Below are 20,341 nucleotides of genomic sequence, written 5' to 3'. Positions count from 1 at the left end.
GGCATGTTGACTGCTTAGTTTCAAAAGCTAATTCCCTTTTAGGATTTATTAAAAGAAATTCCTCTGGTTTTAAAGATCCTTATACGGTGAAGTCTCTTTATTGTTCCTTAGTCCGACCGGTCCTTGAGTATTGCAGCATTGTTTGGTTTCCAACTACAGTAAAAAATAGTTAACAGAATTGAAAGAGTGCAGAAAAGTTTTTTGAGATTTGCTTTGAGAAATTTTGTTTTACCTGTTAATGTCTCTTTGAACTATACTTCTAAATGTTTGTTGTTGAGTTTTGAAACTCTTGAAAAGCGAAGGAAGGTTTTTAGTGTTATTTTTATACGTGATATTTTATGTTTTTCAATCAAATGTGATAATTTACTTTTTTTAATGAATGTTTATGCACCGTCAAAATCATTAAGATCAAGAGAATTGTTGTATGCTGAGCGCCACTCTACCTTGTATGGTCAGCGGGAGCCTATTTCTCGTAGTATCAATCTGTTATATATTTTCAAATCTGTTGATATTTTCATATCGTAGATAAATAAATAAATAAATAAATAAATAAATAAATAAATAAAGATAAAAAAGAAACTTAATAAAACATTAAAAAATTGTAATATGGATGAAAATTTAAATACCACTATGAGTTACTTATAGGGGAAATATTCAAGGAAACAATAAGTAATCAATTTTCGAAATTGAGGACTTAGCAGGGTACTAATTATTTTTCCACATGATTCAGGAATCGGAATTTTGGAGATGGAATAGCATGTCTTCTAAACTGTATTCCATAAGTCGTCCAAACTACCAATGTTTGTTGTATGTCCTTGCCTACAGGTTCTCAATAGGAAGAGGTCGAGTACTCTGTGATGGCCACCTCCGAAATTGAAATTGGTTATCTCGCAGCCAAATCGATAAGTTAATGGCATATTATCAATAACATACTGTCCTATACTATTGCTCTTACTATCGGGGTCCACCATGAACCACCGTAGTTAATCCAACGTGGGCTTTGTCATTGGATCCGAATTGGCTTCCCTCATGCAACGAGATATTGGTTCATTACGACCATAGTTCGTTCTATAAGAACGCTCATGAAACAAAATTAAATGAGGAGAATTACTTCTAGGAACGCGTATACATAATATGGTGTGAGACTATGTCCCAGATAAACATTATTCCAAAATATGACGACGACTTTCCAGACTTTGTATTATAAATAACTTGCACCTGGTTTTATAAGGTGGAGTATCAATCCTCCAATTTAATTAAAAAATGCGTATCTTGTAAATTTCCTTTGTACTTTTTCGATTCGCTCACACGAGTTATTATATGTTGGATTCCAAACCATACTGCAGTACTCAAGCACTGATCTAACCAAAGAATTAAAAAGGGACTAAAGTGTGTATGGGTCATTAAATTCTTTAGTGTTTCTCTTAATGTAATCTATGTGCGGTAAGAAGGAAAGTTTTGTATCTAGTACAACTCCTAGATCTTTTTTCTGAATCACACGTTCTAGTTCTGAATCGCTGATAGTGTAATTGAAGTGTATAGGTGAACTGATACGGAAACAGGACATAACTTGACACTTAGAGACATTTAAGTGTAGACAATTTTTGTCACACCAATCAGCCAATCTATTTAAATTATCATTCAACAAAGAACAATCTTGAATATATTTAGTGGTGGGATACAGTTTAAGATCCGCAAGTAGGAGACATGATGAATCATCAATTTTAACAATTTGAAACCTTCGAGTTAAATAGGAGTTTAACCAATCGAAAAGGTTAAAGTGAAAACCAAACTGCAAAAGTTTATTCAAAAGACGCGATCGAAAGCTTTGGCGAAATCAGTAAATATAATATCCGTTTGGAAATTTGATTCAACATTGTTGATTATATAACTACCTATTAATGATAGATTAGTAACCGTAGATCTTCTAGATATAAAACCATGTTGATGTACTGAAACAATGTCTTTTGTTTGAAAAGATAGGTTATCAAATATATCTACAAGTGAAACAGTTTTGGCAGATATTGTTTTGTAAATCTTAATCGATTCTTTCTTTTTTCTTCTTGCAACGCAGGTTTTAAGCCCTGCTTCTATAGTTGGACAATTGCGCTCTAGACGTTTTGAATGGAGTTTTTACTTATCGCGGCTAATATTGTTCTATCCATAGCGTTTATTGTTTTTCGAAGTCATTTGTTTCTTATAGTGTTTTAAAATTTCTTTCCAATTTCAAGTTTTTCATTTTCAAACATATTCATAATGAGTATCCTTAGCTCACGAGTGAATTAACTTAATTTGCTTTAATAAATTAAATTTATGAAAACTTACAAACAAAATTATTAAGTTTATTAAAAATTGTATTTAAATTGATATTAAAATTTTTATTAGAGATGACATTGTGAGTCGCGGTTCATTTTAGCTACAAATATGCTAACGTAATTCACTCAGAGATTAACCGAGGGGTACCTACGATGCAATTTTTGGTTATCAATTTTTTTTAAAGAATAAATGGCAATTGATCAACGATTTCATAAGAGTTTTCCACTACTGTATGTGTCATATGTCCTCAAGGAAATTTGTACCGTACCTTAAGGTCACATACAAAAATATGTATATTTTGATCTAAAAGATTTAGTTATCATGCATCATTTTCGCTCTTTTTTAAAGTTGTCATGTACGATCAAGCCTTAATTTATCGACTGGAAAAAATGACTAGTTGGATTCGGCTCGACACTTTGGTCGTTTGAGAGAGGGCTTGCTACTAAGTTGCTTTCTTAGCCCAAAGAAATAGCGGTTAGCAAGAGTTATTCTTCGTTTGATCTCAGCGCTGGTGTTGTTTTCGGTATTCACAGCGAAGCCTAGGTAGACGTAGTCCTTAACTAACTCTTACGTCTGTATATGGTAACGTTTTGACCGAGACGTCGGTGTTGTAAGTCCTTTCTTGATGATAGTATATACTTTGTTTTGCTCTCGTTAACCGTTAAACCCATTTTTGCCGTCTCTGCCTAAATACTCACAAAGTCTGTAAAGCTGTTTTCAACCTTTATAGAGCAGCGCGAATTCTCCATGGTCATCCTACACAAACGGAAGAGTTTGGCAGGGATGCCAAAACTAGACATGGCTTAATACAGCTCTTCCGTGTAGATTCTGTGACATGCTGCCTTGAAATCGATGAAAAGATGGTGGGTGTTCTTTCCAGGATCTGCCGTAGTGTGAATATTTAATCGACTGTGGACTTTACTGGTCTAAAACAACACTGATAAGGTTGTTGACGATAGGGTATGCTTCTAACTAAATTATTTCCAGTTGCTTTAGATCATTGTTTTTTGCTTTCTATCATTGTATACTCTTTTTCTTTAAAAAATGATGTCGTTTTACTATCCGAACCATTTAAATTAACACTGCATTGGAGGAATTCAGTGGATATTTTCCTCGCCAGTTATTTTTTTTTCTTAAATGTTCTTTTCACCATCAAACCTGTGGATTTTTTTAAATCTTGAATTGCATTTAAGCTATTCAACAAACGGATATGTTTTTATCATAACCGTCTTCAAAAAAAAAACACAATAAAAAGAGCTCTGCAGCTACAGCGGCAATAATCGATGGATAGAGTTAAAACATTTGATGTAGAATTACTTGTTAGTTCAGTTCCTAGTTAGTGTGCTAACTATAATTAAGCTAACTTAAGTTTGCTTTTTCTCACACTAGAGATATCTAAATACAAAAAAGTGTTTCGTCTAAGAACAATACATATTTCCATTTGTCTCTCTAATAGCATTTTTGTAAGGAATCGTAACACATTTAATTGGGTACAATCACTCAAGTAGAATGTCAGGATTTTGTGTTCAAAGACAAATTACACTCTCAAAATTAGGACATAGGTTTCTGGGGATATATAAAGGTTAAATGTATAAATTTTCGAAGGCTAAAAGGCGATGATCTTGATGTTATCTCTAAAATTTATAAACATCCTAGGCTTTACCATAACTCCCTTATCAGAACTTGTGGTCCATTAACTGATTTAATTCTCTGGAAGGGTATTCAAAGAAAAGCGGTCTAAATGACTGGTGACAATAACTAAGTTGATTTATTACGGTCGTACTTTTTTTGCTACAATTATTTTCCAAAATTTTTAATAAATAAGGTGGCGCAAACGTTCGTATATAACCAGGGCCCAGTAAGTTTTAACTCTCAATCATTTCTGTGTGCAGTAATGTCAGGGATGGAGGGACCTACAGTTTGTATGCCCAATCCGAAAGGCTAATTTGAGAAACCACATTTCATGAAAAGAAGGAGGATTCCTCGCAAGAGACAATTTCCGTTGAAGGAACTTTAGGTGGCGCAGTCAGGAACATAACCCAAGACTTATCGCATGACAGTCCTTCGCAATGATTACTACGTCACTACAGTACTACACGGTTATTTTAACGGATTCAAATAGCAATTTGCATTCCACCTTTCAAGCTAATCAACCGTAATACTCCCATCTCCAGGAATGCAGAAATTCGTTCTTTAGCTGAATGTGGATTAATATACCACACGTTTTCCTTGTCATTTAAATATTCAAGAATTCAAAACCAATGTTATCTGATACCTTCCTTTTAACCCATCTCTTACTTCCACTATGCTTGCGCAACTCTGTCTTTGGCATAAAAATGGTACACAAATTTTGATTTGTTCTACAACAAATATTTTACATTGGTCATTTCTGACATTAATTTATTTCTTTGATTTAAATATTTTGAAAAAGACACATAAACTAGAATGCCGGTATAGCCGAGTGAGGAGTAATAAACCTTTACGTTCAAGCCATCCAAGTGAGATTTTCAAAGGTCAACTATTTTCCGAGAGAAAATTGACCTTTTATGAAAGTAATTTTTTGATCTAAAAATAACTTTAATTTTCCTTCTAAAAGGCGTCGATGTTCGAATTATGGACATTGACAAAATTGTAGGACACGCTTTTTTCCTGCGGAGTCATTCCCTAATTTTCAAAACGATTACCATTAACGATATCGTCAATAATTTGCTTCACGTAACTTTGTCACTATCGTCTCGTCTATCGTTTTCAGAATAAGATAACTGAGATGTCAAAATAAACTCAACGAAAGATAATAATAATTCGATAACTTGAAAATGTTATTCAGCTTGGTTTTTGTCTATGGGAAGTTGTGACAATTTGAAACAAATTGCTTTTCACCATTTTTATTGCTACTGTTAACGTTTTTATTTTTTACAGCATTGAAATTATAAGAGCATCTTTTGAAAAACTTTAAACAAAACTATAATGGTTTATAGTATTTTACAGGTGAGAGAGAAAAAATAAAAATACATAGAGGTTGGAAGAGATAGAAGGTCTGATTTATCTCTTATTTGTTTTCATAACAGTATTCATTTTATTTTTGTTCTCAGTTTTAATTTTCACTTTGTAACAAAACTCAATTACACCGAAACATTTTTATTTCAATTTGCTAAGTTAGTATTTGGAAATCAATGACAGACGATACCTATTTAGCTATCGCGCAAACGCAATCGTTTTAGATCACTTTAGATCACGTGAAGTGAGACTATCGTCAAAAGGCTATCGTTTGACGATCATCGTTTTACGGAATGACTCCAATGCTATTTAGAAAGTTTATTAAGATTTTTTACAAATTAAAAAATAGATTGAAATGTGTCTTACCGTATGGCAAATGCGAGCGTTTGTCATGTCAAAGGTCTGAGTTCAATCCCAGCCTGTATCACCTTAAAGTTAAAATAAGACTTTCGATTTGGAAATACTGGACCTTGATTCTATGTAGTATCTTTATTGTATAGGTTGAACCTTGTGGCGAATAAAATATACAGTGTGACTTCTACCATGGAATCTCCCTTAAAAAATATTCATAGCTTAGATTGAGGAGTTCTATTATTTGTTGGTTTAGTATGAATGAATACTAATGAAAGTATTCACCCTAGTTAAAAAATGGCCCTTCTAATCGGGGACTGGAGATGTTAACTTCATATAAATAAAACCACAACATTTTATTCCACAAATATGTTATGGTATTATTGTCCCTACTACAGTAAATATTGGTACACTGGGGTGTGTGTATACAGGCTTTTCTTCTTGTTTTGTTGAATATTTAATTACTTTTCTCCATTTTGGTTTTGTTCACTGCCTAGTTGAGGTTTTACTTTACAATTTCTATTGAACAACAATTTCAATACAAAATTACTCATTGCATTATTGAATTTTACATACCCGTAGATTTAATGAAATGTATGCATTATGCTTTGCAATTTTATTTTTTTTTTTACCAATAAAATTCTGTTGTATTAAATTTTCTAAATATTTATTCTAAAAATATGTATTCGCTCAACCCATTGGTTGATCGGTTGGCATCATACAATCCTCAATTCTAATTTAATTATAAGCTGCATCTGACATTGCAAAGTTCAAGGGTGAAAATGTTTTGCTCTAATAGATTTTCAAAATGATTTTAATGTTGGAGTAACTATCCATAATTTGTTTACAATTAAATTGGATTTAAAAATGCAAAAATAAAAAGTAAAATATTCTTAAAATATGAAGTTTAATTTATAAAAACTAATTGCAAAATCTAATATTAGTATTGAAGCGCAACATCAAAATTCAATTGAATCAATTAAGTATTCAAATTTACAATCTTGTCTCGAAAGATTATTTTTCATTAAAAGAGTTGAGGATGATTAACGGATAATCGACTTAAGATTTGCTTGTATTCGTCATAAGCATCAATTACAGTTATGGATCCACGGTGGGAGGTTGCCGTGGGTGTTATGTGTAACATTATGTTTTATGATTTGAAGCACTTATTGTTCTAAAATAATATAAAAAAAAACGCAAAAAAGAGGCTGGAATGTGACTTACACTAAGAACTTTTTTTTGGTGTCATCTCTCATTTTAAGAAGGAAAACTTAACTTCCAAACTTAAATCTCAAGGCTTTAACGATAAATTTGTTAGTTGGCATTCGTTGTACTTATATACAGCGTAGTTTTTAGGAATGAGAGGTCATCATATTTTATACCAACTCTGGCGTACCACAAGGTAGCCACTTAGGACCTTTACTGTTTATTTTATACGTTAACGACTTACCATCTGTTATAAACACTCATCTGTTTTAATTTACGCTGATGACATTAAAATTTTCAAACGTATTGACTCACTTGACGACTGTTTACTCCTACAGGATGATCTAAATAGTTTCTTGCGAATGGTGTTTTATAATAAGCTTTTACTAAACAAAGACAAATGTAAATCAATGTGTTTTACACGAAAACAAAATGTTTTGACTTTTAATTATCAATTAGAATCTTCTTATTGGACTAAACTCTCTACTTTCTTTTACTTTTTTATAAAACTTACTTTTATTTATAAAACGGGTTTCACATAATTTTCGCGACCCTTATATCTTAAACTTCTTTATATATCATTTGTAAGACCAATATTGGAATATGGCTGCATAATATGAGCTCTCTTTTATTCAGGCCATATAAACAGAATAGAACGAGTACAAAGAAGATTCATGCGCTTCTTCCTCCGTTTCTTCCCATGGTCCAATAGATTCGAACTTACAAACACAGAACAATCATAGGCTCACGCTCATAAATCCTCCATTGCTTTCTGAACACAGAAAGCACATTCAGCTATGCTTTATTTTTAAATTAATCAATGGGTTAGTCATATCACCATCAATTTTGGAATAGTTAAACTTTATTTATAGCCGTTCAAGTATTAGAAGACAAGCTCCTTTACGTCCTATATCAAGCAGATGGAACTATGGTAAAAACAGTCCCCTCAACCAATTGATTTCAGTTTACAACAAGTATTACTTTTTGGTATATTCCGTAAAATATTTTCAATACTTCAGTTTAGCTTTTTTTGGAAATTGCTTAAAGCATTGTAAATCTATAAATCTAAGAATAAATGTAATATTAGTCTTAAATTCAAACCAAATCAAACCAAAACCAAATTATAGCATCGAAGAAATTTTTTGAGTATAAGTATATAGAATTTAAGAGAAATATAGTAAAGTAAATAAGACAAACATTTGTAATTTTGTTGTTCACACATATGAATTTATCCATTTTTCAATACCGCGTGTCAAATCTTCCACTCCACTTCAGAAAAAAACATTCCCAGACCATTACAGTACTATCTTCAATCCTTGACGGTAGGAACTATACAGTCGCAAAGCATCTTTTATTCAGCACTGTGTCGAACGAAAACCCTCTAATTTGTACCTAAATCTTCTGCTTAAATCTTCTTCCGTCCAGTCTCTACCAATTTTAGTCCACTCTAAACGTTTTACGTTGTTTTGCGTACGAAGAATTGGTTTTCAGTCTCATCTAAATAGTCCAGCATCTTTTAGCCTATTAACAATCTTGTTTAGTTGTAAAACTAGGCCGACCTGAACGTGATTTATCTTCAATAAGTATGTTTTGAGCGAAGCAATTAACCTTCTGCGATTAGCCTTCTTTAATAAGAATAATGATAGCAGATGGTTTTTCAATTGTGGTTTCCGCAGCTTCCTATTTTGAACTAGTTCTTTACTCACTAAATAAACAATCTCAAATAAATAGTTTTGTCTTCAAAACGTAGGTTTTATATTAAAAATTTGGGAATTGAGATCTACAATTTTTGAGTTTCAAAAACATGTTGAATCAACAAATGAAATTCATACTTATTAATTATTATGATAAACCAAAGTACGTTGTAGTTTCTGAAATTCATCTTAAGATTCAAGCTCAACAAACGAGATTTGACTTAAAATTTGAATTATTTATTCAACGATTATGTAAGATATTTTTATTTAATAATTGGATTGGCTATTTAACATTTAAAATCAGACTATTTTAAATGAAATCAAACAGACTTTTCATAACGATGCCATTTTGTTAAATATTGTTTTTTTTTTTGGGTATCTAAAGTTATCCTAAAAAAATACCTTAAAATGGGAATCGTGGTCGCTGAAGAGAACATTGTGTTTTCACGCCAGCAGACCGCATATGTCGTTTTACTTACCAGTTTTTTTACGTTAACAAAATTGTTAAATACACGTTTTAAAAAACGGTATGACCACTTGAGAAATTGAAGAAACTTACTTTTGAAGTCAATTTTTCTCTTGTACATATACTATTTTACTTTAAAATCCTTTTTGTATTCAAAAACATATTGTTTTACATAACGTTTTTAAAATAGTTCTCTAGAATTTGGGTTTTAAAATAGTTCTCTAGAATCTGTTTTTTTAAACTCCAATGTAATAGGTAAATAATTTACGAGTTATTGACCTATTTAGAGTTTCTTGCCGAAAAAATGCATCTCCTAAAAAAAGTTGAAGTGAAATTTCAGTTGTAACGCAAGATTTGAATTAAATAGAAAACGCCGTTTTTATTCTTTTGATAGTTATATTTTTATTGACTCGGAAAGTAAATACATAGGATAGGGTTATGTATGGAATAACACATCGGACAAATGGCTTCCACGGCTTTGCATGCACATGCGCACTCTTTTGTTGAAATTTTCCATGACCATTCTGCATAAATGTGGCTGAATTTCGTTGATGCAGAGTTGAATCTCCTCCTTTAATGCACGGGTGGTTGTGGGCTTGTTGACATAGACTTGTGATTTCAAATAACCCCATAAAAAGAAGTCTAATGGTTTTAAATCACACGATCTAGGAGGCCAATTTTGATCACCGAAACGAGAGAGTACACGACCTGGAAATGTCTCATGCAGTAATTGAATTGTTTCACGGGCTGTATGACATGTAGCACCGTCTTGTTGAAACCACATATTGGACACATCGATATCATCCAATTTTGGCAGAAAGAACTGTGTAATCATGTTGCGATATCGAGCACCAGTAACAGTCACTGCTTGGCCAGCATCATTTTCAAAAAAATATGGCCCAATTATGCCTCCAGCCCAAAATCCACGCCATACAGTCACGCGTTTTGGATGCATTTGTTTTTCTACAATCACATGTGGGTTCTCCGAACCCCAAATGCGGCAATTTTGGCGATTGACAAAGCCATCAAGATGAAAATGTGCTTCTTCGCTTAGGATGATTTTGCTCGAAAAATCAGGGTCCATTTGTTGATGTTCAATAATTCATTCAACGAACTCTCTTCTCTGTCCATGGTCATTAGGCTTCAATTGTTGTGTTAATTGATTTTTGTAAGCATGAAGACACAGATCTTTGGTGAGTATACGCTGTAGAGAGGTTCTTGAAATTTGCAATTCTTGTCCACGACGTCGAATTGAGGTTCCTGGATTGTCAGCAACACTCTCACGCACTGCTTCGACATTCACATTTGAACGGCTTGTTTTTGGACGACCAGTGTGTCTGGCGTCTCCAACGGATCCAGTCTCCATGAATTTTTCAATTAATCTCTTCACAGTTGACGAAGTTAAAACACTATTCCGACCATATTTTGTATGAAATTTTCGAACTGCAGCCGCCAAGCCTTCACTATTTTTGAAATATGCTTTAATAATGAAGACACGTTGTTCTATCGTGTAACGCTCCATTTTTATTAACCCTATACTGTTAGCTGTCAAATTGATTTTTTTCAGGGTTGCCAACACTTCACTGCACAAATGGCGGCAAATTCAAATCTTGCGTTAATTTTGGGACACCCTTAATCAAATCAAATGGGGTGGCGCAACAGTCCGTTGTGAACCAGGGCCTAGTGACTTACAACTCTCAAGCATTCCTGTGTGCGAGTACTGTTGTCAAAAATGGAAGGGACCTACAATCCGAACGGCTAATTTGAGAAAGCACTTTTTCATGACAAGAATTACTCTTGAAGGATATGTCAATTCCTAGCAAGAGGCAGTACCCGCGCAAATTAATTTTTTTAAATGAAGGTGGTACAGGCAGGGATTAAACCCAAGACCCCTTGCATGACAGTCCAACGCACTAACCATCATGCCACGGGTACTACCACGGGGACACCCTTAATAAGGTCATTAATTTTTCAATTTTGACAGTAAACTAAATGATCACACGGAGAAAAATTTGAAATGATAACTTTATTTCTTTTCGGAAATATTCACAGCATCCCAATTGATTGGTGGTGTTGCTCTGTGTTGCTAGAACCACATATCAGTCAAGTCAAGTTCTGTTATAAATCAACCATATTGTTCGGAATCGACTGTATCCGTTTCTCCATTGGCATCTTCGAAGAAATACAGAGTGAGTGCGAAAAGTGCCTCATCCCTGAAGAAAGTTTTGTTGAAAAAATCGGTGTTCATTTTCTTTTGGTCCAAAAGCCAAGAAGTGCATTTATGAGTGGAAGGGGGCGTTGTGAATGATCATGTCAACAGGATTCAATTGTTACCAAATTTGAAACTATTAAGTTTATCATTTATGGCAAAAATATAACTAATATAATAGGACTCTAAATAAAAGCTGAGTTTGGAATTTGCCGAATGCCAGCACTATTATTATTATTATTATTATTATTATTATTATAAATTCTTTATTTAAACAAAACTCGAAATACATTTGAAAAATTAAATAAGAACATTAGCATGGCAAAAAATATATTTGCCGTCTGCCTAAAAATTGACATTTATCGAGAATTAAAAAAAAAAGAAAGTTTAAGATTATAGTAAGTTTATAAATAGATTACATAGACAATTGAATAAATGAATTGAATTTAAATAAGCATAATATCCAAGTTTATAATATATATTTCTTCGGTACATCTTAGATAATGGTACATAAATATACATATATTAAAAAATTTAAAATTACTCTAAAAAACTGTTTAGGTAATCTAAGGCATGATCAATAAAATTGTAAAGTTCCTTCCAACCCCACTCTCCGTTTAAAATTTGTTTCGCTTCCTGGTGATTGAGAAAGCTTTTTGAAAAATAAAATCTTCGGAGTTCTTGTAGAATTGGACAAACGGCTAAAAAGTGGTTGACATCTTCGATTTCATTTCGATTGCAGAGGTTACACCTGGGATTATCATTTCTGTGAGGTTTGTAATTCAGATTTAGCATCTCAGTTCTTGCTTTAAACAAAGTACCTATTTGATTTGCAGAAAGATTACTATTAAAATAATTGTTTACAAACAAAGTGTGATTGAGTTGCTTATAGACCAATCTGCTTGGAGAGGTTCGAGCCCTATTCAAGAACTTCAGATACAATGAATCATCAACCAACGCAATACATTCATAAAACCTACCTTTCCAATTGTCAAGAGAAGTTGTACCAAGGTTTAGATTAAATCCGTGCGCATTTGCTATTTCATACCATTCTTTAAACGGCGATTAATTCCTTCGGAATGCGAAATCCATCATTTGTTTATGAAGATTTTCATTTGACCTTTGCATTACTTTTATTATGTAATCGGCATTAAATTTAAGATTTTTTAGAAAAATCGGAGGGATCCCTGATTCCACATGTATAGCGTAAGTTGGTGTATAGAATGCCAGCACTACAACTTACAGTTGTGTTCATAAAAATAGCAGTGCTCCCCAAATAAAACAAAAAGGCCTTTAATATCAACGTTATAATAAATTTCATTAAACTTCATTAAATTGTGAGCTTTGTCACAGTAAAAACCGTTTTTTAAATATATGGCTGTGCATGACAAAGTACTAGATTTATTACGTAAGAAGTAAGAAAAACTGTAATAAGTTATATGAAAGTATACAAATAATGTTAGCTTACAATTAGTACTTTGTTGCATAACCATTGTTTTTTATGATTGCCTCGCATCTACGTGGCATCGAGTCCACTAAAACCTGACACCTCTCGACTGGTATTGCGTTCCACGCATCAAGCACTGCTTCCCACAATTCTTACGAATTTTTAGGTTTTGCTTTATGAACTGCGTTCTCCATCTCCCCACAAATTTTGGATAGGGTTAAGGTCGGGGGATTGAGCGGGCCACTCCATAACGGATCACTTCTTCTGCGCAAACCATGATATTGCATTTTTTGACGTATGCTTTGGGTCATAGTCTTGTTGGTATACCCAAACCAACTGCATTTCCTCTTCAGCATAGGGTAACAAAACCTCCTCGAGAATTTTCACATAGTCGGTTGCATCCCTTATAGCCCCCATAGGATAAATAGGTCCGACCCCGTAATATGTAAAGCAAGCCCATATCATAATTTTTCCTCCACCGTGCATTACTGTTTTTATAGTGTACACTGGATCGATTGCTGCATTTTAGGCTCTTGTCACATATTCCCGACGACCCTTGGACCCAAAAAGGACGACTTTGCTTTCATCGCTCCACAGAACATTTCTGTTTTGCCTAATCTCTATGCGCTTTAACAAACTCCATTCTCTTTGCCACATGCCTTTTCGTCAAGAATGGTACCTTGCGTGGACTTTGGGGTGTTAACTTCGCTTATAAAAGACGTCTTCGTATTGTGACAGCGTTAACAGACAGTTGAAGTCGATTTCTTATTTTCCTAGAGCCTATGGAAGGGTTCTGTTTTGCTAACTGAACAAGTTTTCTGTCAGTTCTTTTAGTAGTCATCTTTTTTAGGCCTAGCGTTTTCGGTTTATTTAGCAACTTTAAGGCGTTACTGACCATTTTTGCTGAGCAGCCTTGGATGTCTTGAATATTTTGGTAGGTTTTTCCTCCCAAACGTAGTACCTAGTATGTTACAAATACTTACAACTTTAAATATTAAAATGTTTACTTACCGAAAAATAAAAAAAAATGAATGTTTAACACTATATTCAGAGAGTTTCAAATAATGTGTGTTCACCGGGAAAAGTAGATTATAACTTCAAGCTAAAAGTCTCTAATATGAAAACGAAAGACCGTTAGATACCAGTAACATGATAATTTATTTTTGTAAAAATGTCCGTTATTTAAATAATTGACAATCTAATAAAATGTGACCAGCACTGCTATTTTTATGAACACAACTGTATAACCACGAAAATGATGACACTGTAAAAGGATATGGTATTGCAATTCCTGCAAACTTGATGACATTGACCAAATTTTTTCTATACAACCATGAATATTTTTCTGAAAAAAAAACATATCTTTTAAAATACATAACCTCTTGTTTTTGTTTTGTTTGAACAATACTGAGATGTAAGATGATAATAAAATAAATCTTTTAATTTATTTTATTATCAACACAAACATTAAACCTGACGAGAACAAACTTCTTAAAAAATTCTCCAAGTTTAAAATTTAACAAAAAGCTTTACAATCGTGACACTTAAACAAAATTGTTAACCTTAAGATCATTGAACCTTAAACTCAAGGTCTCGTACTATTCAAACAATTTGATGTTATAATGAAAAATAAATGTCTAAAGATACATTTTTATCTCTTAGAGATTGATAAAATTACTACTTTATCATCTATTCACTTATTACCTAGAAAATTATTAGGATTTAAGAAAAATTTAACTAAAAACAGAAATTCAATTTATAAAAAAAATAACATACAAATATCATGAATACTAATTGTAAGTATTTTCCTTTTATATTTTCTTTCAGAATCAACCTCAAAATAAAACAACAATTATTTAACAATTGAGCCAAAAACCTAAAGGCATTTAAAAAAAAAGCAAGAAATAAAACTGAAAAGTAAAACCTCTACGAACAAATACATTTTTACTAAAAAAAAAAACACAACAATGGCGGCGCGAAGTCATCAATATTTCAGTCTCAGATGGAATAATTATCAGAACACAATGACCTCTGTGTTCCAGCAACTGCGTGAAGATTTATCATTTGTTGATGTCACATTATCATGTGAAAATGGTTCGCTTAAAGCTCATAAGGTATTATTTTGTTGTAAAATGTATGTTATTTATTAATTTTTTTAAATTTCTATTTTCTGTTTTAGGTGGTTTTATCAGCATGTTCGTCATATTTTCAAAAACTACTGCTGGAGAACCCATGCAAACATCCAACTATCATACTACCCGGTGACATCATATTCACAGATCTCAAAACGATCATAGATTTTGTGTATCGCGGTGAGATTGATGTTACTGAATCTGAACTACAGGTAAGCAATAAAGGATTTTGATTCTGTTAGTGGTTGTACCTTAATGATTGAGTGTCAGTAGAGGTTAATTCTTTTTAATAATAACTCGATCATTAAAAATTAAATTATTGAAACAAAATGATATTATATTAAATGCTGAATACTTGTTAGCTTTAGTTTAAGAGAAACAAAACTAAACTCATCTCAGACCGTAATCTGATTTATGAAAAGATTTAAAGCAGAATATTGTGAGTGAAATGAGCTTTTAACACGCATATAGATATTTCTTATTATTTATTTAAAATACCGGATGACTCGAGTGAGTTAATGTGTTAATAAGTTTCCTTATGACATACATATTTGTTTTGATGATATAAGCATTCTTAGGTTAGATAAGGTGTATTCATAGAATTTGTTCTATAGTTTCAATGAACTACCATTCTAGTGATCAAATTTAGAATCTCATAGGGCTAGGCACTCAAGGGGTTAATAATACCCTTAACATGTTCAAAGTTTAAAAACAATGCGAGCTTTAGGAAGATAGGAAACGATTATATAGGAGATAACGAAGTACATTGGTCTTTAAAGTTTTGAATATTAAAATGAGAGGAAAAAACAGATGGAAACGCATTCCACATTCTCGATGTGCGGTTAAAAAGAATCTCTATACTTGATAGAACTTTCGAAAAGGTTGAGGGGCGAGTAAATAAATTAATTAGATGGCTCAATAGTCCATTGAAGACTAGGGCCTAGTGACTTACAACTCTCAACCACACAGTTTTAAACCTAATTTGAACGGTTAATTTAAGAAAGAATTTTCATGACAAGAATTACTCTTAGAGGATTTGTCAATTTCTCGCCAAAGGCAGTACTCGTGGAAAAAATTTTAGATGGCAAAGTCCTCCATACTTACTATCACCCTACGGATATGAGTGTTAATACTCGCACTAACTGAATTTTTTAAGGGGGCAACTGGCTAATTCCTTAAAACATTGTAAATAATCGGTAAAACAACTAAAGGATGGTGGTGTTCGAATGAAATGTAAATTTTTCGATTATAGTTCTATCGCTTATCATTTTCAAAGTTCTTTTTTGGATTATATCCAAAACACTTAAACTTGTTTTGGGGGAACCTGTCCAAATAAGTGAGTTATTATATTCAAGTTTTGGACGAATGAAGACTTTGTAAATTACAGCGAGATCATGAGGGGTGAAAAATATTTTGCATCCTAATTCTAAGTACCTAGCAGCAATTTTGGCAATGTTGAATATGTGATCATTCCATAAGAGGTTATCATTTTGCCAATGTTTGAAATTAGGTAATCGTTTAGTTATTTATTATATGTGAATTTGAACAAGCACTGAAAGAAATGTGGTCCTTTCATAAATCATAAATCAAATTTTAAAATTTTGGAAAGACTTTTCAAGAAGTTTAAAGTTAAAAATACATTCTTTTTTAATTTAAATTGCACTCTAAATTATTATTGCATAATAACTAGTTGCTGTCTATTTACTCTACATGATCAATTTCCAAATAATTTCTAAATTATATGCCTTCTATTTTAAGGTGTTATTTAATGCAAACAGTTTTCTTTTTTAAATGTGACAGTCTACAAGTAAATGATTCATTGATCCAATTTTGTCCTCTTCTCTTCTTATTGTTTTTTGTATTTTCACTTTTCTTGAATACTTTATATCAGGATTAATTTATTTAATCTTTCCCAACAAACATTTAAGCTCAAAAGAAATTGAATTTACAAAGAGAAAATCTTTTTATTCATCTTAAAGATGTAGATATACCTTTCTTCTTATCAAAATTATCAAACACAATTATTATCTTATTATGTCAATAATTAGCGTCTAGTGAACTTTTAAAATTGTATGCACATAATATTTATATGAAAGTTTTTAGTAAATGAATTGACAGATCCTTCAAAATTAACTAGAGTCGTTCGAATTCGTCAAAAAATTAGGTCTCCTTAATCCCTATAATTGGTATGTTTACATGGTGGGTCGAATTTTCTTTATTTTGTTTTAATTTAAAAAGTCTTGTCATTCGTTAAAACCAATAAAATGGTTTAGTAATCTACTTATGTCTTCTGTATTTTTTTGTATCAAGAACATTTCTTGGTTACAGAACTTTTAATGTTTAAAAGTAATACTTTTAAGAGAACCAGGAATTTTTGCTAAAATAGTTTGAATTCCATAGTTATATTTGAAACCTGTCGAAATTTAATGATGGGTGGAATTATTTTCATCAATTTGTTTGATAAGGACATTAAAGCCGATATGGCTTAGTTCAAAATAAAATTAGAAGTTAAAGTAGGGAAAATCACGTAAACATTAATTCATTTTTCTTTTATTTTTAAACTATTTACTATTGTATTCTTCTTTCTCTTTTTTATCTAAGCCAAAACTGATAAGCTTCTATAATATTATCATTCTACTCATTGTTTGTAGATATTAAAACATTAGGTCTACGAGTAAATACAATATATGCAAAAGATAGTAAAAGCTTTAAGTATTTACGCTCGTTTCCATTTACATTCTATAATTTATTTAAATATAATTGAAAAATAGACAACAAAAAAAGAAAAGGTATTATGGCTTTTTTTCATATGTTATGTACACAGCCGGATATTTGTTAATTTTTACAAACCATACAACAATGGTGTTGGTGTAGGTCTATTTGAATCAATTAAATTTGAAATATATTTATGTGTAAACTATGCCGATTCTGTTACCATGCTTAATTCTTTCGAGGTGATTCATTTTGTATGGTTACGGTAAAATTAGAATAAAAGTCTTATAAGTCAAAATATAAGGTTTTTTTTGTTTTCATTTTAATTTTTAAATCAATGTAACGTAAAAAGTATGTACATATACATTAATTGTAAGAGCACTTTAGCACACTTGATAACATAAAATTATATAAACTGACTTGGTTATAGAATTTTATTGCAACAGACAAAAAGAGAATGGTAATTTAATTATAGTTAGATATAAGTATATGTTGTTTTTGTTGTAATGTTTATTATCCATTACATTCAATGGAATATGATTTTTTTTACAAGTAATTCAAATAGTATTTGTTATATTCTCGCTTCATAGACATATGTATAAGATCATTAGTATGATTTCAGTTCAAACTGAATTATAGCAGATCAGGCATTATGTAGACTTTTTTGAAAGGCCTAAACATCTATACTAAACAAAATATAGACTTGGATCACATGTTAAGAATTTTTAAAAAACGACTTGACATTTTATTTGTCCAATCGAAGAACGCACGTCGCTTCAAATAGTCCATAGACTTCATTTCTTTAGACATTTTGATCTTATGCAAAATACGCCATAAAAGGATCTAGGCGATGCTAAATTTTTGAGAAGATCGTGGAATTGTTTAATTTGGAGGAATGAACGGCAGTGATATTTTCGACACATCAACATCAAACAACGAATACGGAGGCTTAAATTTTTAACTAAGCTTGCTATTGCCTGGCTTTTAAGGTGAGAGTTGCTTCCGAAAATTGGAGTTAATGTTCTTGCGTTAACCGACTCTGAATTTCAGTAGAAAATGCAGAATTAAAATGTTGAGCCTACTTAATAATTTGACAGAGAGTTCGATGATTAGTGAAAGAGTGCGTTACGATATCTTGCATTACATTACTTTCTTTTAAAACTTGGAAAAAACTAAATTTCCACTTACTATTCTTTGATACGTTTCGATTTACAAAGTTTTTTTGTATGATTTTTCGTATATTTTCTTTAATAAGTTGTAATATTGCAAAATTGATTACGATTCTTGAATCGTAATATACAAATATTATAGCCAAATCTTGCAAATATTGCTCAAATGAAGAATTATTTTTGATCGTAAACCCTATCGATAGATCGAATCAAATGATCCAAATTTAAAGATTTTTGACGCAACCAGGCCGTTGATAAATATAAAAAAAAAACAACGTTGACCTACATATCGTCAATGGAAAACAAAAGTCTAAACACATCCTATTGGGTTCTGTCTCTACACATTATACACAGGAAGATTAAGTTTAGACTGACGAATTTGTAAAAATGCAACCAACCCTTCTTCACAAATAAATCTAACATTGTCATACCTTAACAAAAGCTATACAATTCTATTTGCATGATAACATACGAATGTGAACTAAAGATATTCTAAACCTCCACTTGGCTGCAAGCAAAATTGATATTGCGAAAGCTTGATGCTTAACGCTCAAGAAACTTAATCCTCTTGTTAGTATTCACACTAGCTCAGTTTTATAGCCTTTAAACGCTAACTACATCCTTCCAAGCAGCTTATTATTACCTTTAATACCTTCGAAAGAACATCATTGTTTGAGTTATTTTTGAGAGCAACAGCTCTTTTAACATCTGCCCCAAGATGGTCTATCGGATTTAGGTCTGCACTTGATGATGCCCATTCCAGAAGTGTTATCGATTAGTCCCTAAAGAACTGTTTCGTAATTCCAGCAGTGTGCTTGGGGTCGTTGTCTTGCTGAAACTTCCAAATCACTGGCATGTTTTCATCGGCCCAATCCACTAATCGTTCCTTAAGAATGTCAATGTATTTAAAGGCTGTCAGCGTTCCATCGATTCGATGGATTGGGCAAACTCCACAACACGAGAAACAACCCCAATAGTTATGTTCTAGTTGTGCGTGGCACTATCGGGACATCGAATGCAACCGAGAGTTGGCGTTGTATCTCTGTGGAGCTTATTTTTGGGTCTTTTTTGGCCAGCATACTAATTGGCAGCTTGTCTTACGGGCTCGTTTTTTACAAGGTACATTTTCAGCAGTCCTGAAGTTTTGAAAATGCTTAATTGCATTGAAAACTTTCTTTACAGAACAATTCATTTGAGATGCAATTGCTCTATAGGACTCGCTATCCTTGTAGGTACAGCTCTTTAATTTTCCCATTGCAATTACCTCCAAAATTTTAAAATTATCTTTAAAAACGATTGCAGACGATTCAGAATTTTCTACTACCAATGCAAAATAAAAAGATTATTTTTACTTCACCCAAATCAAAAGTAATTTAACTGTTTCTAATTAGTTGACCAGTTGAAGGAACACTTTTTACACTCTACCTAATTTTTCCACATTTCTAATTAGTTGTCCACAGCTGTATATGTATTTACATATGTACATGCGTTTTAGATTAAAATTCATATAATGGAAGTCTTACAATTTTTGTGCTTAAAAACTACATAGACGAAGTTTGTTGGCGGTACATCGTCTGCACTTTCAGTACGGTTGCACTATTATCAAAATGGCTGTGGAGCACGCTCACCAATTTTGACCACA

General features: G+C 32.2%; 1 protein-coding gene across 5 annotated transcripts in view; it reads left to right on the top strand.

Moving 5' to 3' along the window:
- LOC129951043 (probable serine/threonine-protein kinase yakA) overlaps nt 1–20,341 on the top strand; it is a 168,277-nt gene that overhangs the window by 15,883 nt on the left and 132,053 nt on the right. For all 5 annotated transcript variants that reach the window (XM_056063037.1, XM_056063040.1, XM_056063038.1 and 2 more), the window contains exons 2-3: nt 14,514–14,800; nt 14,866–15,030. In XM_056063037.1, the coding sequence (XP_055919012.1) occupies nt 14,654–14,800; nt 14,866–15,030 (312 nt within the window). In that variant the 5' untranslated portion in view covers nt 14,514–14,653. The remainder of the gene's footprint in view (nt 1–14,513; nt 14,801–14,865; nt 15,031–20,341) is intronic.

Source organism: Eupeodes corollae, chromosome 3 (genome assembly GCF_945859685.1).
Source record: "Eupeodes corollae chromosome 3, idEupCoro1.1, whole genome shotgun sequence".
NCBI classification, from domain to species: Eukaryota; Metazoa; Arthropoda; class Insecta; order Diptera; family Syrphidae; genus Eupeodes; species Eupeodes corollae.
The sequence above is the reverse complement of the archived record's forward strand: the minus strand, read 5'-3'. Positions and strand labels throughout refer to the sequence as shown.